Raw genomic sequence first — 19,316 nt, 5'->3', positions numbered from 1 at the left:
TACCGTTAACTCTGCATTCCGCATTCTTATTTCTCCTTCCGAATTGGACAACCTCACACTTGACAGGGTTGAACTTCATCTGCCACTCCTCAGCCCAGCTCTGCATCATATCTAAGTCCCTTTGCAGCTGACAACAGCCCTCCTCACTATCCACAACTCCACCAATCTTTGTATCGTCTGCAAATTTACTGACCCACCCTTCAACTCCCTCTTCCAAGTCATTAATAAACATTACAAACAGCAGAGGACCCAGAACTGATCCCTGCGGAACTCCACTTGTAACTGGGCTCCAGACTGAATATTTACCATCTACCACCACTCTCTGACTTCGACCGGCTAGCCAGTTCTCTATCCAACTGGCCAAACTTCCCACTATCCCATGCCTCCTGACTTTCTGCATAAGCCTACCATGAGGAACCTTATCAAATGCCTTACTAAAATCCATGTACACTCTATCCACTGCTCTACCCTCACCCACATGCTTGGTCACCTCCTCAAAGAATTCAATAAGACTTGTAAGGCAAGACCTACCCCTCTCGAATCTGTGCTGGCTGTCCCTAATCAAGCAGTGTCTTTCCAGATACTCATAAATCCTAGCCCTCAGTACCCTTTGCATTACTTTGCCTACCACCGAAGTAAGACTAACTGGTCTGTAATTCCCGGGGTTATCCCTATTCCCTCTTTTGAACAGGGGCACAACATTCGCCACTCTCCAGTCCCCTGGCACCACCCCCATTGACAGTGAAGATGAAAAGATCATTGCCAACGGTTCTGCAATTTCCTCTCTTGTTTCCCACATAATCCTAGGAAATATCCCGTCAGACCTGGAGGACCTGTCTATCCTCAAGTTTTTCAAAATGCCCAACACATCTTCCTTCCTAACAAGTATCTCCTCTAACTTACCAGTCCGTTTCATACTCTCCTCTTCAACAATATGATCCCCCTCATTTGTAAATACTGAAGAAAAGTACTCATTCAAGACCTCTTATCTCTTCCGACTCAATACACAGTCTCCCACTACTGTCCTTGATCGGACCTACCCTCGTTCTCGTCATTCTCATGTTTCTCACATATGCATAAAAGGCTTTGGGGTTATCCTTGATCCTACCCGCCAAAGATTTTTCATGCCCTCTCTTAGCTATCGTAATCCCTTTCTTCAGCTCCCTCCTGGCTATCCTGTATCCCTCCAACATTCTGTCTGAACCTTGTTTCCTCAACCTTATGTAAGCTTCCTTCTACCTCCTTACAAGACATTCAACCTCCCTCATCAAACAAGGTTCCCTCACATGACCATCTCTTTCCTGCCTGACACATACATACATATCAAGAACACACTGTACCTGTTACTTGAAAAAGTTCCACATTTCAATGACACCCTTCCCTGACAGCCTATGCTCCCAATTTATGCTCCTCCGATCCTGTCTTGCAGCATCATACTTACCCTTCCCCCAATTGTAAAACCTACCCTGTTGCACGCACCTATCTTTCTCCATAACCAAGGTGAAAGTCAGAATTGTGGTCACCATCACCAAAATGCTCACCCACTAACAAGCCCATCACTTGGTACCAAATCGGGACAAGTACCAAATCCAATATGGCCTCCCCTCTGGTCAGACAATCTACATACTGAGTTAGAAAAGCTTCCTGGACACACTGCACAAACACTGCCCCGTCCAATCTACTTTATCTAAAGCGCTTCCAATCAATATTTGGGAAGTTGAAATCACCCATGACTGCTACCCTGTGGCTTCTGCACCTTTCCAAAATCTGTTTCTCTGCATCTCTGCTGCTATTGGGGGGCCTATAGTAAACGCCCAACAAGGTGACTGCTCCTTTCCTATTTCTGACTTCAGCCCACACTACCTCCAAAGGCAGATCCTCCTCGAACTGCCTTTCTGCAGCCGTTATATCATTTCTAGTTAGCAACTGTCCCTCTTCTATCCATGTTTCCGTGATGGCCACAACATCATAGTCCCAAGTACTGATCCACGCCTTAAATTCACCCTCCTTATTTCTGATACTCCTTGCATCGAAGTATACACACTTGAGCCCATCTGTGTCCACAAGTATTCCCTGTCGGTGCTACCTTCTCCACAGCTTCTCTACATTCTTGGACATCCTGAAAAACAGCTAACCTACTTGCTGGACTACAAGTCTGGATCCCATCCCCCTGCCAAATTAGTTTAAACCCCCCTGAAGATGCTAGCAAACCTACTTCCCAGGCTATTGGTGCCCTTCTGGTTCAGGTGCAACCTGTCCTGCTTGTACAGGTCCCACCTTCCCCAACACCTTTGTTCCTGTGTTGGGACTGTCACTAGCAAAGCCTAAATTTGGTGCCCAAGGAGGGATGGCAAAGGTGGTAGGGTAGCACCGTTAATTAGAGAAGAAACAAGGACAGTTGTGAGAGACTATTCAAATTCGGACTACGTGGAGTCCATTTGGGCGGAGGCTTAAAAAAAAGCAAGGGAAAGAAATTATTGGTCGGAGTATTGTATAGACCCCTAAACAGTTGCTACTCTGTAGGAAAGGCTATAAAGCAACAAATAATAGCATCTAAAAAGAATAGAGCGCTAATTATGGGTAACTTTTTAATCTTAATTGGGTAAATCAATTTTAAAGGATATCTATGATAATATGTTGCATTAATTTCCTAGAGCAATATGTCATGGACCTCTCTTGGGTCTAGTAATGAGACAGGTTTAATAAATTACCTCAGTAAAATAAAAAACCTGAGGAAGTAGTGATTATGACGTGTTAAATGTAATGCTCAGTTTGAGGATGAGAAAGCTGGGTTGGAAACAACGTGCTTAGGTTAAATAAAGGAAAATATAATGAAATGAAATACAGTTGCTAAAGTGAACTGGTGGCTGGATTAACAGGAATGACAGTAAGTAAGCAGTGGCCGAACGAGATGGGCGGGCACTATTTTGTTCAGATAATCGATTTCTGTTAATTGATTTTAAATGCTTTTCCTCTGGGGCTTGGAGTTTTAAGTCTGTTCCCCGTTCAGGACACTGCAGCAGCGCACTGCAAGTGAGACACTGACCCCAACCCCATCCAAAGCGGCCCCCCCGTGCCCAACACTGTCCCCCACAGACACCGCCCCTCAACCCCGTCCTGTACTGCCCCCCTCCCCACCACCACCATGGTGCAGTCCTCCCATCCACCTCCACCCCCTCTCTGGGGCAGTCGGACTGGACACCAACAACAACACCCACACAGTCTCACACAACCTTTTTACTGCATATTTTTGACAGGTTCCATATTTGCCCTATACAGGGCAAATGTTGGAGAGATTATCTGGGGGAGGTGGGGGTGGGGAGTGCTTAGGGTGCACCCCTCTGTAAAACTCCAGGGAAGTGTGGGAAGAGAGAGGGCGGCAGGTCAATCATTTGGAGATGGTGCCTGTTTAATCACTGTAAACAAAAGATGCAGTCACTGTTGGAAACATGTCTTTGAAGTGATGTTTCTATTGGGACCTTGAGATCGCCATCTGATTTTCGGATAATCAAGGTTCCTCTGTACTATGCAATTTTGGACCCCTTATTTAAGAAAATATTATTTTAACTGAGGCATTTTGGGGAAGGTTCTCTCTGATGATCTACAGGAAGGAGCAAATATTAAACAGGTTGGGATGGACTCTGCAAGATGATGGTGATTCTGTAGAACTGTTGTGGGAGCCTAACAGCCAAGGCATACTGGTGTTTTCTGCCATCCCTGGCCAACTTATGTGGTGGAATTATTTTGTTTAAAACCTTACAGAATACCTATTTGTTAATTTTAAGGAGTGGGAAGGATGCCAAAGGGAAAAGGAGTGAGCAAACAGCAGCAGGGAGGACACCCCCCCCCCCCCCCCCCCGCAGCACCAGGCATACCAGAGACCACTGCAGCAGCAGCCTCTCCTGAACCCCCCCCCACCCCGGGGACCTGACAGACTCATAGGAATTGGCTGCGGCAATAGACAGACTTGGGGACTGTGATTGATTTGAGGACATCAGTAGGGAGATTTGTGCCCAGGTCCAACCCATCACATCCATGCTACAGAAGCATGAGTGGGCAATCCAGGGCCTCTGGGAGCGGCTGGAGGTGGTGGAGGGCCCAGCTAAGGCTTCAGAAGTTGCAATGGAGTCCTCATCTAGTCTGATCCAGGTGCTGGAGCGAGAGTTGTGAGCCTTGCAAGACCATATCGACAATCTTGAAAATAGAGGTTGGAGGATAAATCTCCAAATTGTTGGGCTCCGTGAAGGTGAGCAGCCAGTCAGCTCCCCACTCACCCATTGTACTCTATGCTACTTTCTCTCTCCTCCTTCCCCCCCCCCCCCCCCCCAACCACCCTTCTCTAGCTTATCTCTCCACGCATCAGGCTCTCTGCCTTTATTCCTGATGAAAGGCTTTTGCCCGAAATGTCGATTTCGAAGCTTCTTGGATGCTGCCTGAACTGCTGTGCTCTTCCAGCACCACTAATCCAGAATCTGGTTTCCAGCATCTGCAGTCATTTGTTTTTACCTTCTTTGAAAGCTGGCAGCTGAAGCTTTTGGGCCTTCACATAGATTGAAAGGGCTGGTGCAATGCCCCCGCCTGGTCCTAGTGCACTTCCACTTGTATAAGGACAAGAAAAAAGAAGTCATAGAAGCCTCCAGGTTATTGGGAAATGATCCACAAGCACTGCTGTACAAGGGGTCAAAAATCAGGTTTTTCCAGGATTTCTCAGCAGGTTTAATTCAAAAGAGGCATCCAGTACTCCATGAGATACCCCGCAGTGCTCCCTTTCAGCCACGAGGACTCAGTTTGTACATTTGACCTAGTGGATAAAGCTAAAAACTTTGTAGACACTTTAAAATAGATGGACTAGCCTGAAGAATACGGTTAATGTTCATCCTCTTTTCCTCCTTTCCCCATGTTTTCCCTTCCTTTTTTATTCCTTTCTTTCTCCCTAATAATTTCTTTTTTGGAAAAGGGGAGAAATAAAACTTGGAATAAGTTGTTCCTTCTTTCTATATAACTGGATTTTATAATGGAAATTTTGTAGATGTTTTTAGTTGTCTCCCCCTTTTTTTTGTTTGAAGCCAGGGATGGGTGGAGTGCTCATCATGACTATCTTTTCTTCTGTTGATTTAAGGATCTCTATTTTTTTTTTCTGGCCTAAGGCTGGGACACAGTCCGGGTTTGAAGGAGCTGTGAAGAAGGGGATGGGTAGGATGAGTGCCACCCTATGGGCATGGTGAAGAGTCTTCCATTCAAGGTTTTAGAGTTGGTTTTCTTTGTAGTTTTTTTGGTAGTAATGGTTATTTGTAGTTATGATAGAGTAGTTTTTGTACACAATTCTTCGACTTTATTGTGCTTGGTGCTTTGTAAGCAGGGTTCAAAGGTCTCTGAGAGGCGACATGGCTAAGTATCTTATTAAATGGTGCTCCTGGAACATCAAGGGAAGTCATTCCTTTTAACAGGCGAAAGAAGTGCTTTCTAGCTTTAAGAGGGAAAGGGTTGATATTGTTTTGTTGCAGGAAACCCATCTTGATGATGTCGAACACCTGAAGTTACAACAGGGGGCTTATGACCAGGTATTCTTTTCATCCTTTACTACTAAAAGTGGCAGTACTTATCCAGAATAATCTTCCATTCAAATTATTAGAGCAGGTGAAAGATGAGCAGGGATGGTTTGTGACATTTAAAGCCCTGATATGTGGAGAGGAATATGGCATTTTAAATATCTACTGTCCTCTGGAGCATCTCCTCAAATGTTTTGATTTCTGCTTTCTCTAAGCGGAGTACCTTTGGAACATGGCACATTATTATTGGGGGCGCGGAGGGGGGGTGGGAGAAGCGATTTTAATTGTCTCTTGGATTTGACAGTAAACAGAAGGTCTAGTGGGCCACCAATTATTTCTTGGCAGGCCAAGCAGGTGGCTGACTCATGCAAGGAATTGGGGCTGGTGGATATTTGGAGATGTCTTCACCCTACTGGCAGGGATTTCACCTTTTCTTCAAATCCACATAAATGTCACACAAGAATTGATCTCTTCCTGGCTCCCTCGGCCCTTCTGGATTCAATTATGGGTTGTAAAATTGGGAAAATAGCTTGATCATGTGACAGTATATTTAGAAGTTAAGGCCAAGAGTGAGGGGCTAGGTTTGCGGCACTGGCGTTTGGATCCTTTTCTCCTTAAGGATTTCAAATTTGTGGAATACTTTGAAGGAGTTTCAGGAATTCTTGACTATTAACTCAGGCACGGCTAGTAGTCCATCTATGCTATAGGAGACTGCTAGGCCTTCGCTAGGGTATTACCTGTTTCCTATTCGGCTAGCCGGAACCGACAGGAGGAGGAACAGCCACATCTACTTGAGACGCAGTTGAAAGCCACCGAGGCGGTGCATTTTGTGCGACCTTTGGTGACAAAGCTACAATGGATCACGGCCCTCCGGGTTGCCTTGAATTCAATACTGACACAAAACTCAAAGAAAGAACTTTGTTTTCACTAGACAAAGGCTATTCGAGTATGGGGATAGGCCAGGGAAGCATGCTCCCCAATCCATTACTGCAATCAGAGACACCACCGGGGTCCTTGCATATGATGTTAAGAAGATTAATGAGACTTTTCTGAGTTTTTACTCTGAATTTTATTGGTCTGAAGGTTGCGAGGACAGGAGGGCTAAAATGGAGGCCTTTATTAAGAACCTGGACCTCCCAGGGGTAACCTTGGAACAGGCCTCTTTAATGTCCCCTTGACAGTTCAGGAAATAGGCAACTTCAGAGTGAGAAAGCGCCTGGCCCTGATGATGGTCTCCCGGGTGAGTTTTATAAGGAGTTTATAGGGATTCTGTCAGGGCCAATGTTGGAGATGTACAATCACTCGATATACATGAATGCCTACCACCATTTTTGAGAGCAGCTGATATTTCCTTTCTTAAGAAGGGGAAGGTTCCTGAGGATTGTGCCTCATACTGGCCCATCTCTCTATTAAATTCAGATATCAAAATTCTGTCTAAGGTCCTGGCACTGAGATTGGAAAATGTGTTGCCCTATGTTGTTAGAGGTTCAGATAGGCCTTATAAGGGGTCGTCGGTCCTCTAATAATATTAGAAGGTTGTTGAATATGGTCAAAGTTTGTCAACAGTGATCGATTTAGGGTTGGTGATTTCCTTAAAACAGAGAAAGCTTTTGACCGGGTGGAATGGCCGTATCTTTAATGTCTTAGAACAGTTTGGATTGGGTGTGGTTTTTGCTAGGTGGGTGGAGGTTTTATATTGCCACCCTCTGGCTGCGGTCATCACCAACAGGGTGAAGTCTGACAATCTTATCATTGGTAGGGGTAGTCAGCAAGGCTGCCTCCCCTCACCATTGTTGTTTATGTTGGTGATAGAGCCGCTGGCAAAGGCTATTCGTCAGAACGTCCACATATCCGTTCCGGAAATGGGATAGAGGGCACAAAAGATTACACTGTATGCAGATGATGTCCTTCTGTTTTTATCGAGCCCAATGACCTCCGTACCCCATTTGATACAATGTATCAATTCATTTGGGGCTATTTCAGGATATAAGATTAACTTTGCAAAATTGGAGGCTATGCCTTTGGGGAACTTCGAGGATGTGCCAGAAGTTGAAGGTAGCTCTAAGTTCCCTTATAAGTGGTCACTGGCAAGGTTCCGATACCTCGGCATTTTTGTTACCCCCAAGTTTGATCTGTTATTTCAGACTAACTTTGCTCACTTGCTCGACAATATTAAGCGGGTTCTCCAGAGATGGGAGGCTCTTCCAATTTCATGGCTGGGCTGAATATCTCTCATTAAGATGAATGTTCTTCCTAGCTTGCTTTATCCCATGCGTACGCTCCCTATAATGTTTCGCAGGTCAACGCTGCGGAAGCTTATCCGATGGTTTGGTTCCTTTGTCTGACATCGTGGGCGGCCCCTCATCAAACTTACTAAATTGCAGTTGCCTCAAGGGGGGGGGGGGGGTGGAGTTGATTTCCCAGACATCAGGAGGTATCATTTGAGTTCCCTGCTATCCTTTGTCTGCGATTGGGTAGGTAACGATCCAAACTCGATATGGCTGGATATCAAGGCCTTGCAGGCAAAGTGCCCTCTTGTTAACCTGTTCATGGGTAAGATGAGGACAGTTATGAACCATTGCCGGAACTCCATTACCATTAGTACAGTCAAGGCATGGAGGGCAATACATCAGAGTGAGGGTTGCTTATCCAAGACTTTGCCACTTACAGCTATAGTTGGCATGCCAGGGTTCTGACCAGGGATGATAGACTGAGGGTTCAAACTATGGGCTGCGAGAGGAGTTTCTAGTTTGGGAGACTTGTTTTGAGGGAGAGGTTGTGATGTCTTTTAAGCAACTGAACTGCAAATATGGGTTGCCCAGCAGAAATATTTTCCTTTTTTTTTTGCAGGTTAGGGATTTCATCCAGAAGAAGACTGCTTCTCACTGATATTTGTTATTGATTGCATTTTTCAATAACTTTATGTTTGTAAAGTTAAAAATTTGCTAATAAATATATTTATTTAAAAAAAAAAGACAGACTGGGATTCATTGGAATTTAAAAACAAGAGGTGACCTCATTGATACATATAGGATTCTTAAGGGGCTTGACAGAGTAAATGCTGAAATGATGTTTCTCCCTCATGGTAGACTGTAGAACCAGAGGACATAGTCTTAAATTAGCAACCCTTAATTCTAAGATGGAGATGAGTTTCTTTTCTCAGAAGGCTGTAAATCTTTGGAATATCATGGCCCAGAGAGCTGTAGGGGAAAAGTCCTTGTGTATATTTTAGGCTGAGATAGATTTTTGATCAATAGGGGAATTAAGGGTAATGGGGAAAGGGCAGGAAAGTGAATGTGAGGAATGTCAGATCAGCTGTGAACTAATTGAATGGTGGAGCAGGCTTGAGGTACCAAATAGCCTACGTATGTTCTTATTTCTCTTGGTCTTATGATCCATTCCTAATTGCCCTGCAGAGAGTGGTGGTGAGCATTCGTTTGAACTTCTGTAGACCATCTGTAAGTTAAGCCACTGTGTTGTTACAAAGATAGTGTTCAGGGATGTGTAGGTTAGGTGCATTAGTCAGGGGTAACTATAGGATAATAGGATAGGGAATGAGTCGGTATGGACTTGTTGAGTTGAAGGACTTGTTTCCTCACTTTAGAGAATCACAGAATCCTTCTCTGCACTGGTCAAGAAACGTTAGCATCGTTCTCATTTGAAATGTTTGCAAATCAGCTGTTGAAATATGTTCATGTTGTGGAGTCATTTAACCTTTTAGCCTTGTGACATGATTTCATGGACTGGATGAATAATATTGTTTTTCCATTTTATCCTTGTTGAGAGCTGAGCATTTTTTGGCTGTAGTAAGTAGCATTCAACCTTAATACAATAATTATGTTATTCCATTACTTGAGTCTGCTGCTAGATGGAGCTCTGACATTACTTTGTGGACCATATCTTTCGACCCTTTCAATATACTGTGAAATTTTAGGAAGCTTGATTTTCTGACACCAGCTTTAGTTTTGTACAAAAATATGATAACAATGTGACCATATGATGGGAACTGCCTGGGAGTACCCAATGGATCAGGTACTTTATTATTATTGGATTGTTTGCATCAAATCCTACTTTCTAATGTGGGAGTTTTTCTCATAATGTGATCTGAAAGCCTGAACTGAGGCTTGTTGATTCAGGAAATTAAGATTGGTCTACTCCCTTCAAAATATTTTCTGAACAGAACCGAGGCAGCATTTGCCAGGCTAGTATTTACTGTCCATGCCCAAATGTTGTGGCGACTGTGATTGCGAGCTGCCTTCTTGAACGACTACAGTCCTTTTGAGTGTAGAAATTTTCACAACACTGCTGTTCTGAAGGAAGTTCCAGGATTTTTCCCAGTGATAGTTTGTGATGTAGTTCAAAGGCAGGATGGTGAGTAGCTTAGAGAAGAGCTTGCAGGTGGTCCTTTTCCCATGCATTTGATGCCCTTGACCTTCTAATTTAAAGAGGTTGCAGTTTTGGAAGGTGCTGCTGGAGGAACCTTGGTCAATTTCAGCAGTGTGTCTTGAACATGGTTCACACCCTGTCACTTACTATGACTGTGGAAAGGATTGAATATTTAAGTTGGTGGATGGGATATCAATTAAGTGAGCAGCTTTGTCTGGGATAGTGTTGTCTGTCTTGAGTATTGTTGAAGCTGCACACTTCCAAGAAAGCAGAGAGCATATTGATAGATTCAATAATACCAAAGCCCTTAAATGGCAAGGTGCAAGAGTTAGATTTCTTATTTGAGATGGCCATTGCCTGGCATTTGTGAGCTGTGAATGTTACTTTCTACTTATCAGCCCAAGCCTGGATATTGTGCAGATCTTGCTGTATATCAGTTCAAATGCTTTGCTTTAATATTTTAGAATTGATTGAATATTACTGAACCTTGTAAAACATCTTTGAACAAACTCATTTCTGACCTTACGACGGACAGAATTCATTGATGGAGTAGCTGAAGAAGGTAGAGCCGAAGCCACGATCTTGAGGAACAACTGCAGTGATGTCTTTTGACTGAAATGAGCAGATACTGCTTTGATGTCAAGTGCAGTTATGCTCGCCTCAACACTGGAGTTCAGCTTTTCTATTCGTGTGCACCAAGGTTGTAATGAGGCCAGGAACTTAGAGAATCCAATCTGAATGTAAGGGAACAGGGTATTCCTTTGTACGTACACTTGCGATGCATTCTAGAATTTAAAAGATGTAGGTGCAGAGGTAGCAGATGCACTAATTATAATCTTCCAGAAATCCTTAAATTCTGGAAAGATCTAAGAGGATTAGAAAATTGCCAATGTCAGACATTTATTTCAGAGAAGGAGTCAAAAAATGTAATTATAGGCCAGTTAGCTTAACATCCATCATTGGAAACATGTTATACAGTCACCATTAGGACAGCTTTTTTTATTCTAGAATTTTAAAATTTGAATTCAAATTTCACTGTCCACCATAGTGGAATTTGAACCAATATTTCCAGAATATTAGATTAAGGTTCTGGATTATTGTTCCCTTATGCTTGCTATTTTGAACAATGGTCATCTTTTAGTACTGAACTGATGAGAACCTTAATTAACAGGATTATGAGACAGTCATGATCTAATTGTTTAGGGGAGCAAATTCAATGGGTTGATTAACCTACATCTGTGATCTTGATAGCACTATTGACAAACTCCTACATCACTTTGGGTAGTGTGATCATTGGCCATGTCAGGTTGTCCAACCCATAAGTGGCAGGACCATATCTTGACAATTTTCCATGTTGTTGGGTAAATGTTATCTGTATAAAGTTATTATTTTTAGGTCAAAGGTCTTCAATACTGTTGCCAGGTATAGAGCCTTCACAGTATTTCGTGCCTTCAGCCATTTCTTTATATCACATGGAGTCTTTGAAGATTGGTATCTGTGGTGCTGGGGAAATTCTGGAGGATACTGAAATGGATCACCCACTCAGCATTTCTGGCTGAAGATGGATGCAAATGTTTCAGCCTTATCTTTTGTACTAATGGGCTGGGTTCTCCATTGTTTAGGGTGAGGATATTGGTGGAATCTCTTGTTAGACGTTTAATTGTCCACCAATATTAACTTAATGTGGAGTTTCCTTGCTAAACCCTACTTTTAAAAAAATTAAGATCCTTCTTATACATTTGAATAAGTTTTTGACTCTAATGTTTCATTTGACTGTGTCTTTTTCCCCTAGTATTTCCATGAAGTGCCACTTAATGGTGTTCAATGTTGAAGCTGCACATAAAATCATAGATTGTAATTTATATTTATAATAGCTGTTTGTATGGGCTATTGTTAGTTAAGCTCAGTGTAGAAAAGAAAAGCTGAGCTCCTATTACCTTTATTAGAAACTGTAGCTGTACCTACCAACTTTAATTTTGTGCTTTTTACATAGTCACGTGGTTTGGTGGTAAACATACATAACCTTTTACTAATTGTCAACTTGCATAATATTTAATATTTTATTTTCTCAGGAAGACCTCAAGGTTGCTTCAGGTGCTATAAGACGTGAATCAAAGCAAATTGCCCATGTGGAGAGAATGCGCCAGAGGAATCCTTCTGACCGACAAATTGTTGTATCCTTAATGTACAGTGGTTATATTTTTGTGCTGGGAAAAAACACTACGTGAGTGGTGCAGTGTGACTAGACCGATATGGATAAATTAAGTAATTTATGGTTATTTGGGCTTTGAAAGCATAACTTTATCTCCTTACACTGGGTCCTGACAGTAACCTTTACCAATATAAAAGGCATATTTCACCCTCTCTGAATTACATTGAATTCTTGCAATAAAGATGATTATGATGGATTGCTGTTTAGGACCGGCTACATTTGTGTTTGCTTTCTAAAGAGTTTAAAATATTTCTTGGTTAAAATAATTATCATAGAATCATGAAATGGTTACATCACACAGAGGCCATTCATTCTATTAAATACAGCATCTTGCAAGTTCTATTTAACTCATTCAGTTCCTTTCCCCTTTCCATGTTATCCAGAAATTTTTGTTCAGTTTAGCTGCTTATTGAATTTTCTCTTGCATGCAACAGTTGAATATAGCCGTGCTACATTCTCAAGCAATGTATTCCAGATCTTAACTGCACACTGCATGTTTTTTCATTCTGTTGGTTTTATTTGATAAACTATGTTCATCCATAGCCTCTGGTTTTTTTGCCCTTCTGTTAATAACAATTTCTCTCTATCAGCTCTTTAGCAATGCACCACCATTTTGAACATCTTTTATCGAAGCTTTCAATCTTCTCTGGCTTCTGTTTCTCCAATTGAATCCCAGGAAGCAGCCTCTCCTGTCTCTCATCGCAGGAAGCAATTTTGTGAAGCCTTTAGAAAGGGTGCAGAAAGACTTTATTTCTTTCCTTAAGTATGGTGCCCGGTATAGGATTTGAGGGGAAAAAAATACATCAGTTGAAGCCTAACTAGTGTCAAGTAAACGTTTATCATAGTTCCTTGTTTCTGTTCTGTCTGTCAATGTATAAAGCCCCATTCTTCAATTTTCATTATAAAGTTTCTTGCCAGTCTTCCACTTCAGTTTGGTCTGATGTCAACCCAGTGTCATTGCCCCTCATCCAATTAAGCAAGTTATGTAAGAAATTTAGGGAAGAGATGATTTGATTAGAACATACAAAATCTGAGAGATTAAAAATATGGATGCTGGAAATCTGAAATACAAACTGAAAATACTGGAAAAATTCACTAGAGTTGGAAACAGTTAAGGAAGGGAAGAGTCAGAAATGGACTGTATGTAAATAAGAAAATGATAGAAATCAATTTCCTCCGGGTTCTCCAGTTTCCTCCCACAATCCAAAGATGCGCAGGTCAGGTTAGTTGGTCATGATAATTTATCTATAGTGTTAGGTGCATTAGTCAGGGGTAAATATAGGGTAGGAGAATGGGTCTGATTGGGTTACTCTTCTGCAGTTGCTTCATGATTGTACCCTTCATGGGTGACCCTGAGACTCTGCATCTATGTCAAGCTGTTCAAACCAAGGACATCTTGTATTCTCCTACTGGGAATTTTCACAGCTATCACTAACTCTGACAAATAACTATCTTTCTTTCGAGACCCCACCTGTGTGTCCATTTTTGTATTGTGAAATGTGTGGCTAGTATGGTAGTGTTTCTTGAGAATGCACAGTTTCCTTTGAAGATGGCTTGGCTGTCTCCTATTCCAGCAGATTGGGAAAGTTTGAAAAGAGCAGAAACAAAATGGAGAATACAAAGCTAGTATGTAACATAAGGGGTAGTTGGAGCTTCTTTAAACATATAAAAAGGAAGAGAGAAGCCAAGGTGAACATAGGCCCTCTAGAAAATGGGACTGGGTAATAAGAATGGGGCACCAGTAAATGGCAGAAGAATTGAATAAGTACTTCATCGATCTTAATGGTAGAAGGTACTAATGGTATTCCAAAAATGTACATCAAAGGGACAAAGTATGGGGATAAAATAAATATAATAGCTATCTCTCTAGAGAAAAAAAAATTAGGGCTACTAATGTGGCTGAATGCTGATAAATCACCTGGACCTGATGGGTTCCATCCCAGGATGTTAATAGAAGTAGTTCTGAGAGATAGTGAATGCACTAATAGTAACCTTCTCAGAATCCTGAGATTCTGGGAAAATAATTGACAGTTGGAAAACTGCTAAAGTAACGTCCTTTTTAAAAAAGATTGCAGACAGGTAACTGTACAGCAGATAGCTCAACATCTGTTATTGGGAATATGTTAATAATGTTAAAGGATGTCAGGTGTTATGGAAATATGTAAACTTATTAGACCACTTTTTGAGGAGGTAACAAGCATGCTAGATAAAGATGGATGAAATATGTTAGGTTCTTTAAAAGGTGTTCCATAAAGTACTACACAAGGCTACTTAGTAAGATAGGAACCCATAGTATTGTGTTAGTATATTAGCATGGATAGAGGATTGGCTGTTAGACAGAATTGGGATAAGGGGAGCATTTTCAGGATGGCAATCTTTGGTAGTAGCGTGCTACAGGGATCAGTGCTGGGGTTGACAAAAGAAGGTTGAGAGGAAATCTGACATTTTCAAAATCATGAGTGGGCTGGACAGAATGATTTGGGTGAAGCTGTTACAGCTTGTAAGAGAAACAACAACAAGAGGCAATAGATTCAAAGTGATGTGAAAATAAAGTAAGGGTGATATGAGGAAAAACTTCCTCACCTGGTGGAATGTGGAATGCAGTGTCAGGAAATGCAGTGGGGCCAAGTTTACTTCAGTCTTTCAAGAGTGAATTGGTATGCAGGGATATGGGAAAAAGGCAGCAGATTGGTACGAGGTAATAGAGCTAGTGCAGGCACAATGGACCTGAATGGCTGCCTCTAAATTTAGGCACTAACCAAAGATGTTTTCCAAATTAATTAAAAGTTTACAGTGGAATTATAATCGCTTTCTGAACTGCTATCTCTTATTCTCCTTTAAACTTCTCTTTCACCACGTTACATCGTCAGATTTCTGTCTCTGGAGTTCAAGCTTTTACGTTTCCATTTATTTTCTTCCACTTCTCCTCTTGCCAATTCCAGGATTTATTTTCTACTTCTTCTCCTGCTCTTTTCTTCCAGCTTTCTTTCTTATTCAGACTTTCTTGTTTCTCTTTTTCTTTTTGCTCCTGTTCAAGATTTTTTTCATCTGCAGCTGAACTGTGTCCAACACTGTATACTTCTTTCACTTCTTTAAATCTAAATGCTGGGTAATCATTTTAATCACATCATCCTTACATGCAAAGCACTAACAACAATAGGGCATTCATCCTGATCCTGCTGTACCATTCTATAAGATCATGGCAGATCTGATAATAAGCTCAAGTCCACATTTCTGCTTACTCTGATCACCTTTCAACCCTTTTCTTAATAAGAATCAGTCAACTTCTGCTTTGAAAATATTCAAGGAGTCTGCTTCCATTGCCTTTACAGGGAGAGAACCAAAGACACTCAACCCCTGTGAGAAAAAAACATTTTACCTAATCTCCTGTAAATGGGCTATCCCTGATTTTTAAATAGAGACCCCTATTTCTAGACTCTCTCACTCTGGGTAATCTAGTTTCCCTGTTTAGACCCTTTGGGATTTTATGTTTCAGTCAAATAATCTCCTATTGTTCTAATCTCCAGCAGATACAAGTTTAGCTTGTTCAATCTTTCCTCATAAGTCATTCCATATCGGTGCTAATGAAACTATTGATGAAAGTTATGAAGGAGAGAATTTACCTCCATTTACGTTTGATCAGGGATTGTCAGCATAGTTTTGTCAGAGAGATGCCATACTAACAAATGTGGTTGAATTTTTCAAGTTAACCAAATGTGTAGATGGGGATAGTTGAGTTGATCTAATTTCTGTGGATTTCAGCAAGGCCTTTAACAAAGTCCCACATGGGAGACTGATAAAGAAGGTAAGAGGCATGAAATCCAAAATTGGCTTAGTGACAGGAGTTGGAGGGTGATGGTGGAAGGCTGGTTTTGTGACTGGAGGCGGGAGTCCAATAGTGTACCACAAGGATCAGTACTGTGTCCCTTTATTGTTTGTGATACAGCTAAATGATGTGGATGAGAATGTGAGGTGGAGAGGAGATGAGTAAATTTGGGGATAACATGAAGACTGGTTGGTTGGTTGAGAGTGAGGAAGAACATTTTGAGTTCCAGGAGGATATATACAAATTGATCAAATGGGGAGAAGGAATTTAACTGTAAGTGTAGGTTGATGCTTTTCGGAAGCAATAACAAGACGAGGTAGTGCTCAATGATTGGTAGGCCACTAGGAAGCTCTGAAAAACAGAGGAATTTTGGGATGTTTGTCCACCAATCTCTGAAGGTGGCAGGGCAGGTTAATAGCTTATTTAAGGCATACAGGACCCTTGCCTCTATTAGCTAAGGCATAGATTATCTGTGATGAAGAGAGGTTGGATAAGTTGGTGTTATTTTCTTTGGAGCAGAGAATGTGTTGATAGGGGATCTGATAGAGGTGTGTAAGATTATGGGGGATATGGACAAAATGAATAGAAAGCAGCTTTTCCCTTTTAATTGAAGGATTGGTAACTTTTTTAAAGGGGAATTGAGGAAAGAATTTTTCATCTAGACTTTGAGGGTCAGGAATGCACTACCTGAGAAGGTAGTTAAATGGGTAACCTCAAATACTACAATTACTTGGATGAGCAGTTGATGTTATAACATTCAAGACTACAAACCTAATGCTAGAAAGTCTAGATTTGGCAGTACAGACTTAATCGGCTGAAGAGCCTCTTGCCCATTGTATGATTCTAAGGTATTGTTCACTCCACGTTAGCAAACATTTCGTGAATATTAATACCAGCAGATTTACAGACACCCGAGTCAACTTGTGCTGAGTAGGTCACCAGTTACCTGATTTACTGCAATTATTATCAGCAGGCAGCTTGTGTTCGTCCGTGAGCATTGTGAACAAAACCACTGGTTAAGATTAAATCAAGTTAAATGCTAATTTCAAGACTGGAGTAAATTTAAGAAAGTCAACCCTCAATGCACATAAAGTTTAAAAATTCTGTAAAACTATCTGCTGTTGAGCTGGCCTCATGCTACCTGTTTGATTTTTCATCATCTTCACGAAGGCCGTCTTCAAGATAACTTAAGCTTGTCAGCTGATATAACCCCTATACTCTTTCCTTCTTTGAGTTGGACCTTACATCCTAACTGTGACCAAACTTTTTTGATTATTTGTCCAAACATGACTTTGTTTGGTAACACTCCTGTAATGTGACTTGGTATGTTTTTAACTAAGTTAAAGATTAATTGTTCCTCTCATCATGGAGGTGATAGTTTAGATTTCCAGTGTTTCTAGTTAATCAGATTACCATTTAATTCACTTCTACATCTGTATGAATGCTCACCTTGGAAAAGTTCCATTTGTCTTTTTCATCTTATTCACCTTATTTTTCTTTCATTCACTCTCCAGTGTTTTTGCTCCAGTCTCTCTTGCCCTTTAACCACCTCTTGACCTTGCCCTCTGTTGTTCTTGCTTCTCCCACGTATTTCTACAGTATAAATCCACCACTTTTTCAACCTTTTCTTCAGCTTTTAAGAAATATAATGTTGGATTAGAAATATTAACTGTCTCGGTCTACACAAATACTATCAGTCCTGAGTTTCTCCAGTGTTTTCTATTTTTATTTCAGATTTTCAGCATTGGTAGTACTTTGCTTTTATCTTTTACTAAATTTTATTTTGTTTAATTATGAGATATGAGCATTACTACTACTAATTGCCATCAACAAAATGGAGCTAACTACTGAAAGCCTTGATCTAAAAAAAAGGCCTTCAAGTAGGTGATTTGGAACAATCTTTGTGCGGTTCAACCCATTTCAGTTTATTGCCACATAGTTTCATCCATAAAACAGCATCTTGGCTTTAGAACTGTCAGGAGTTTTTGCTGTTTGCAGTGTTATATTTTATCTTGGCAACAGGAAACACTATATATAATATATGAAATAGCCTTGACCTGGGGGAAAAAGGAGTTTCGACGTCTGGTTTGGTTGAAACTTTGGTGTTTCCTTCCAGATTTCTGTAACTGATGTCTTGAACTAATGTCTTAAGATTTTTTACAAGAACTAGTTCCTTGACTATAAAACAGACACAGGTTTGTGACTGAATATCAACTGCAGTTCCTGTGGAATTTCAATTGTAACGTAGGGAAATTTATATCCTCTGAAAAAATATCTGTATTCACAACATTGTGGTCACTTGTATGTTTAAATGTTTATATGTACTGAGGAAGAGGAGTTTTGCGCCTTTGGGATTAGTTTCTTCTGAACCATGCTGGGAACAGTGTCTTGTGAATTGTATAACTAAGATAATAGATCAGGCTGTAAATTGAATAGGGGTGGAAGAGATCGTGTGAGAAGTATTGTGATAAATCAAAGGAAAAGTATGTAGAAGAACAGTGGGGTAATTTAGGCAGTGGTTACCAGAATGTGACACGAGTGTGCAAACATAAGGCACATCAGCAGAAAGGATCAGACTAGAGACAATAGAAAGACAGAATTAAAGTATGTATCTGAATGCATGCCACGTTTGTGACACAGTGGATGGATTGTTAGCACAGATGGAAATAAATAAGTATAAACCTAATAGCCATTACAGAGACACGGTTGCAAGTTGACCACGACTGGAACCTAAATATGGAGTAATGTTTGTTATACTGAAAAGACAGGAAGCTAGCAAAACACATTTGGGTAGCTCTGTCATAGAGCATCTAATACTGAGTTACATCATGTGATCAAGCAGAGTCATTAAGGAAACCAAGGTGGTGGGAGAAGGTTGCTTTACAGACTGGAGGCCTAGAAAATTTTCTTTTATGCATTTAACAATTTCTCTCTATTCAAGTCCTTAACATTGTGGCAGATCCGGTCTGTTTGGAAAGTTAAAATCCCCTACTATTACAAATCTACTATTCTTACAGATAGCAGATCTCCCTACAAATTTACTTCTCAATTTCCTGCTGACTATTAGGGGACCTATATTACAATCCCAATAAGGTGATCATCCCTTCCTTATTTCTCCATTCCACCCACATAACTTCAAAACACCACTCCTCCTCCTCTCTTATCCCCTTTTCCATCCTTCCTGTAGCATCTACACCCTGGAACATTTGAGCTGCCAGTCCTGTCCTTCCCTGTGGTACGTTTCTGTTGTAACTATGCTATCCCAATCCTAATAATCTCATGTGTATTGTGTGTGTTATTATCCTTTTTTGATATACTCATGATTTTGATCAACTGGAAGGAG

General features: G+C 41.0%; 2 protein-coding genes across 3 annotated transcripts in view; one reads left to right on the top strand and one right to left on the bottom strand.

Annotated features, from left to right (window-relative positions):
- The window catches only part of LOC140477055 (RNA-binding protein 12-like), a 137,703-nt gene that overhangs the window by 62,422 nt on the left and 55,965 nt on the right, over nucleotides 1-19,316 (bottom strand). The gene's annotated exons all lie outside the window — the stretch shown is intronic.
- cibar1 (CBY1 interacting BAR domain containing 1) overlaps nucleotides 1-19,316 on the top strand; it is a 65,528-nt gene that overhangs the window by 16,653 nt on the left and 29,559 nt on the right. Inside the window, exons 4-5 of the mRNA XM_072570247.1 lie at nucleotides 12,008-12,109; nucleotides 18,163-18,168. Coding sequence (XP_072426348.1) covers nucleotides 12,008-12,109; nucleotides 18,163-18,168 — 108 coding nt within the window. The remainder of the gene's footprint in view (nucleotides 1-12,007; nucleotides 12,110-18,162; nucleotides 18,169-19,316) is intronic.

This window comes from Chiloscyllium punctatum, chromosome 5 (genome assembly GCF_047496795.1).
Source record: "Chiloscyllium punctatum isolate Juve2018m chromosome 5, sChiPun1.3, whole genome shotgun sequence".
NCBI lineage: Eukaryota > Metazoa > Chordata > Chondrichthyes > Orectolobiformes > Hemiscylliidae > Chiloscyllium > Chiloscyllium punctatum.
Note: the sequence above shows the minus strand (reverse complement) of the source record. Positions and strands in the feature narration are given on the sequence as shown.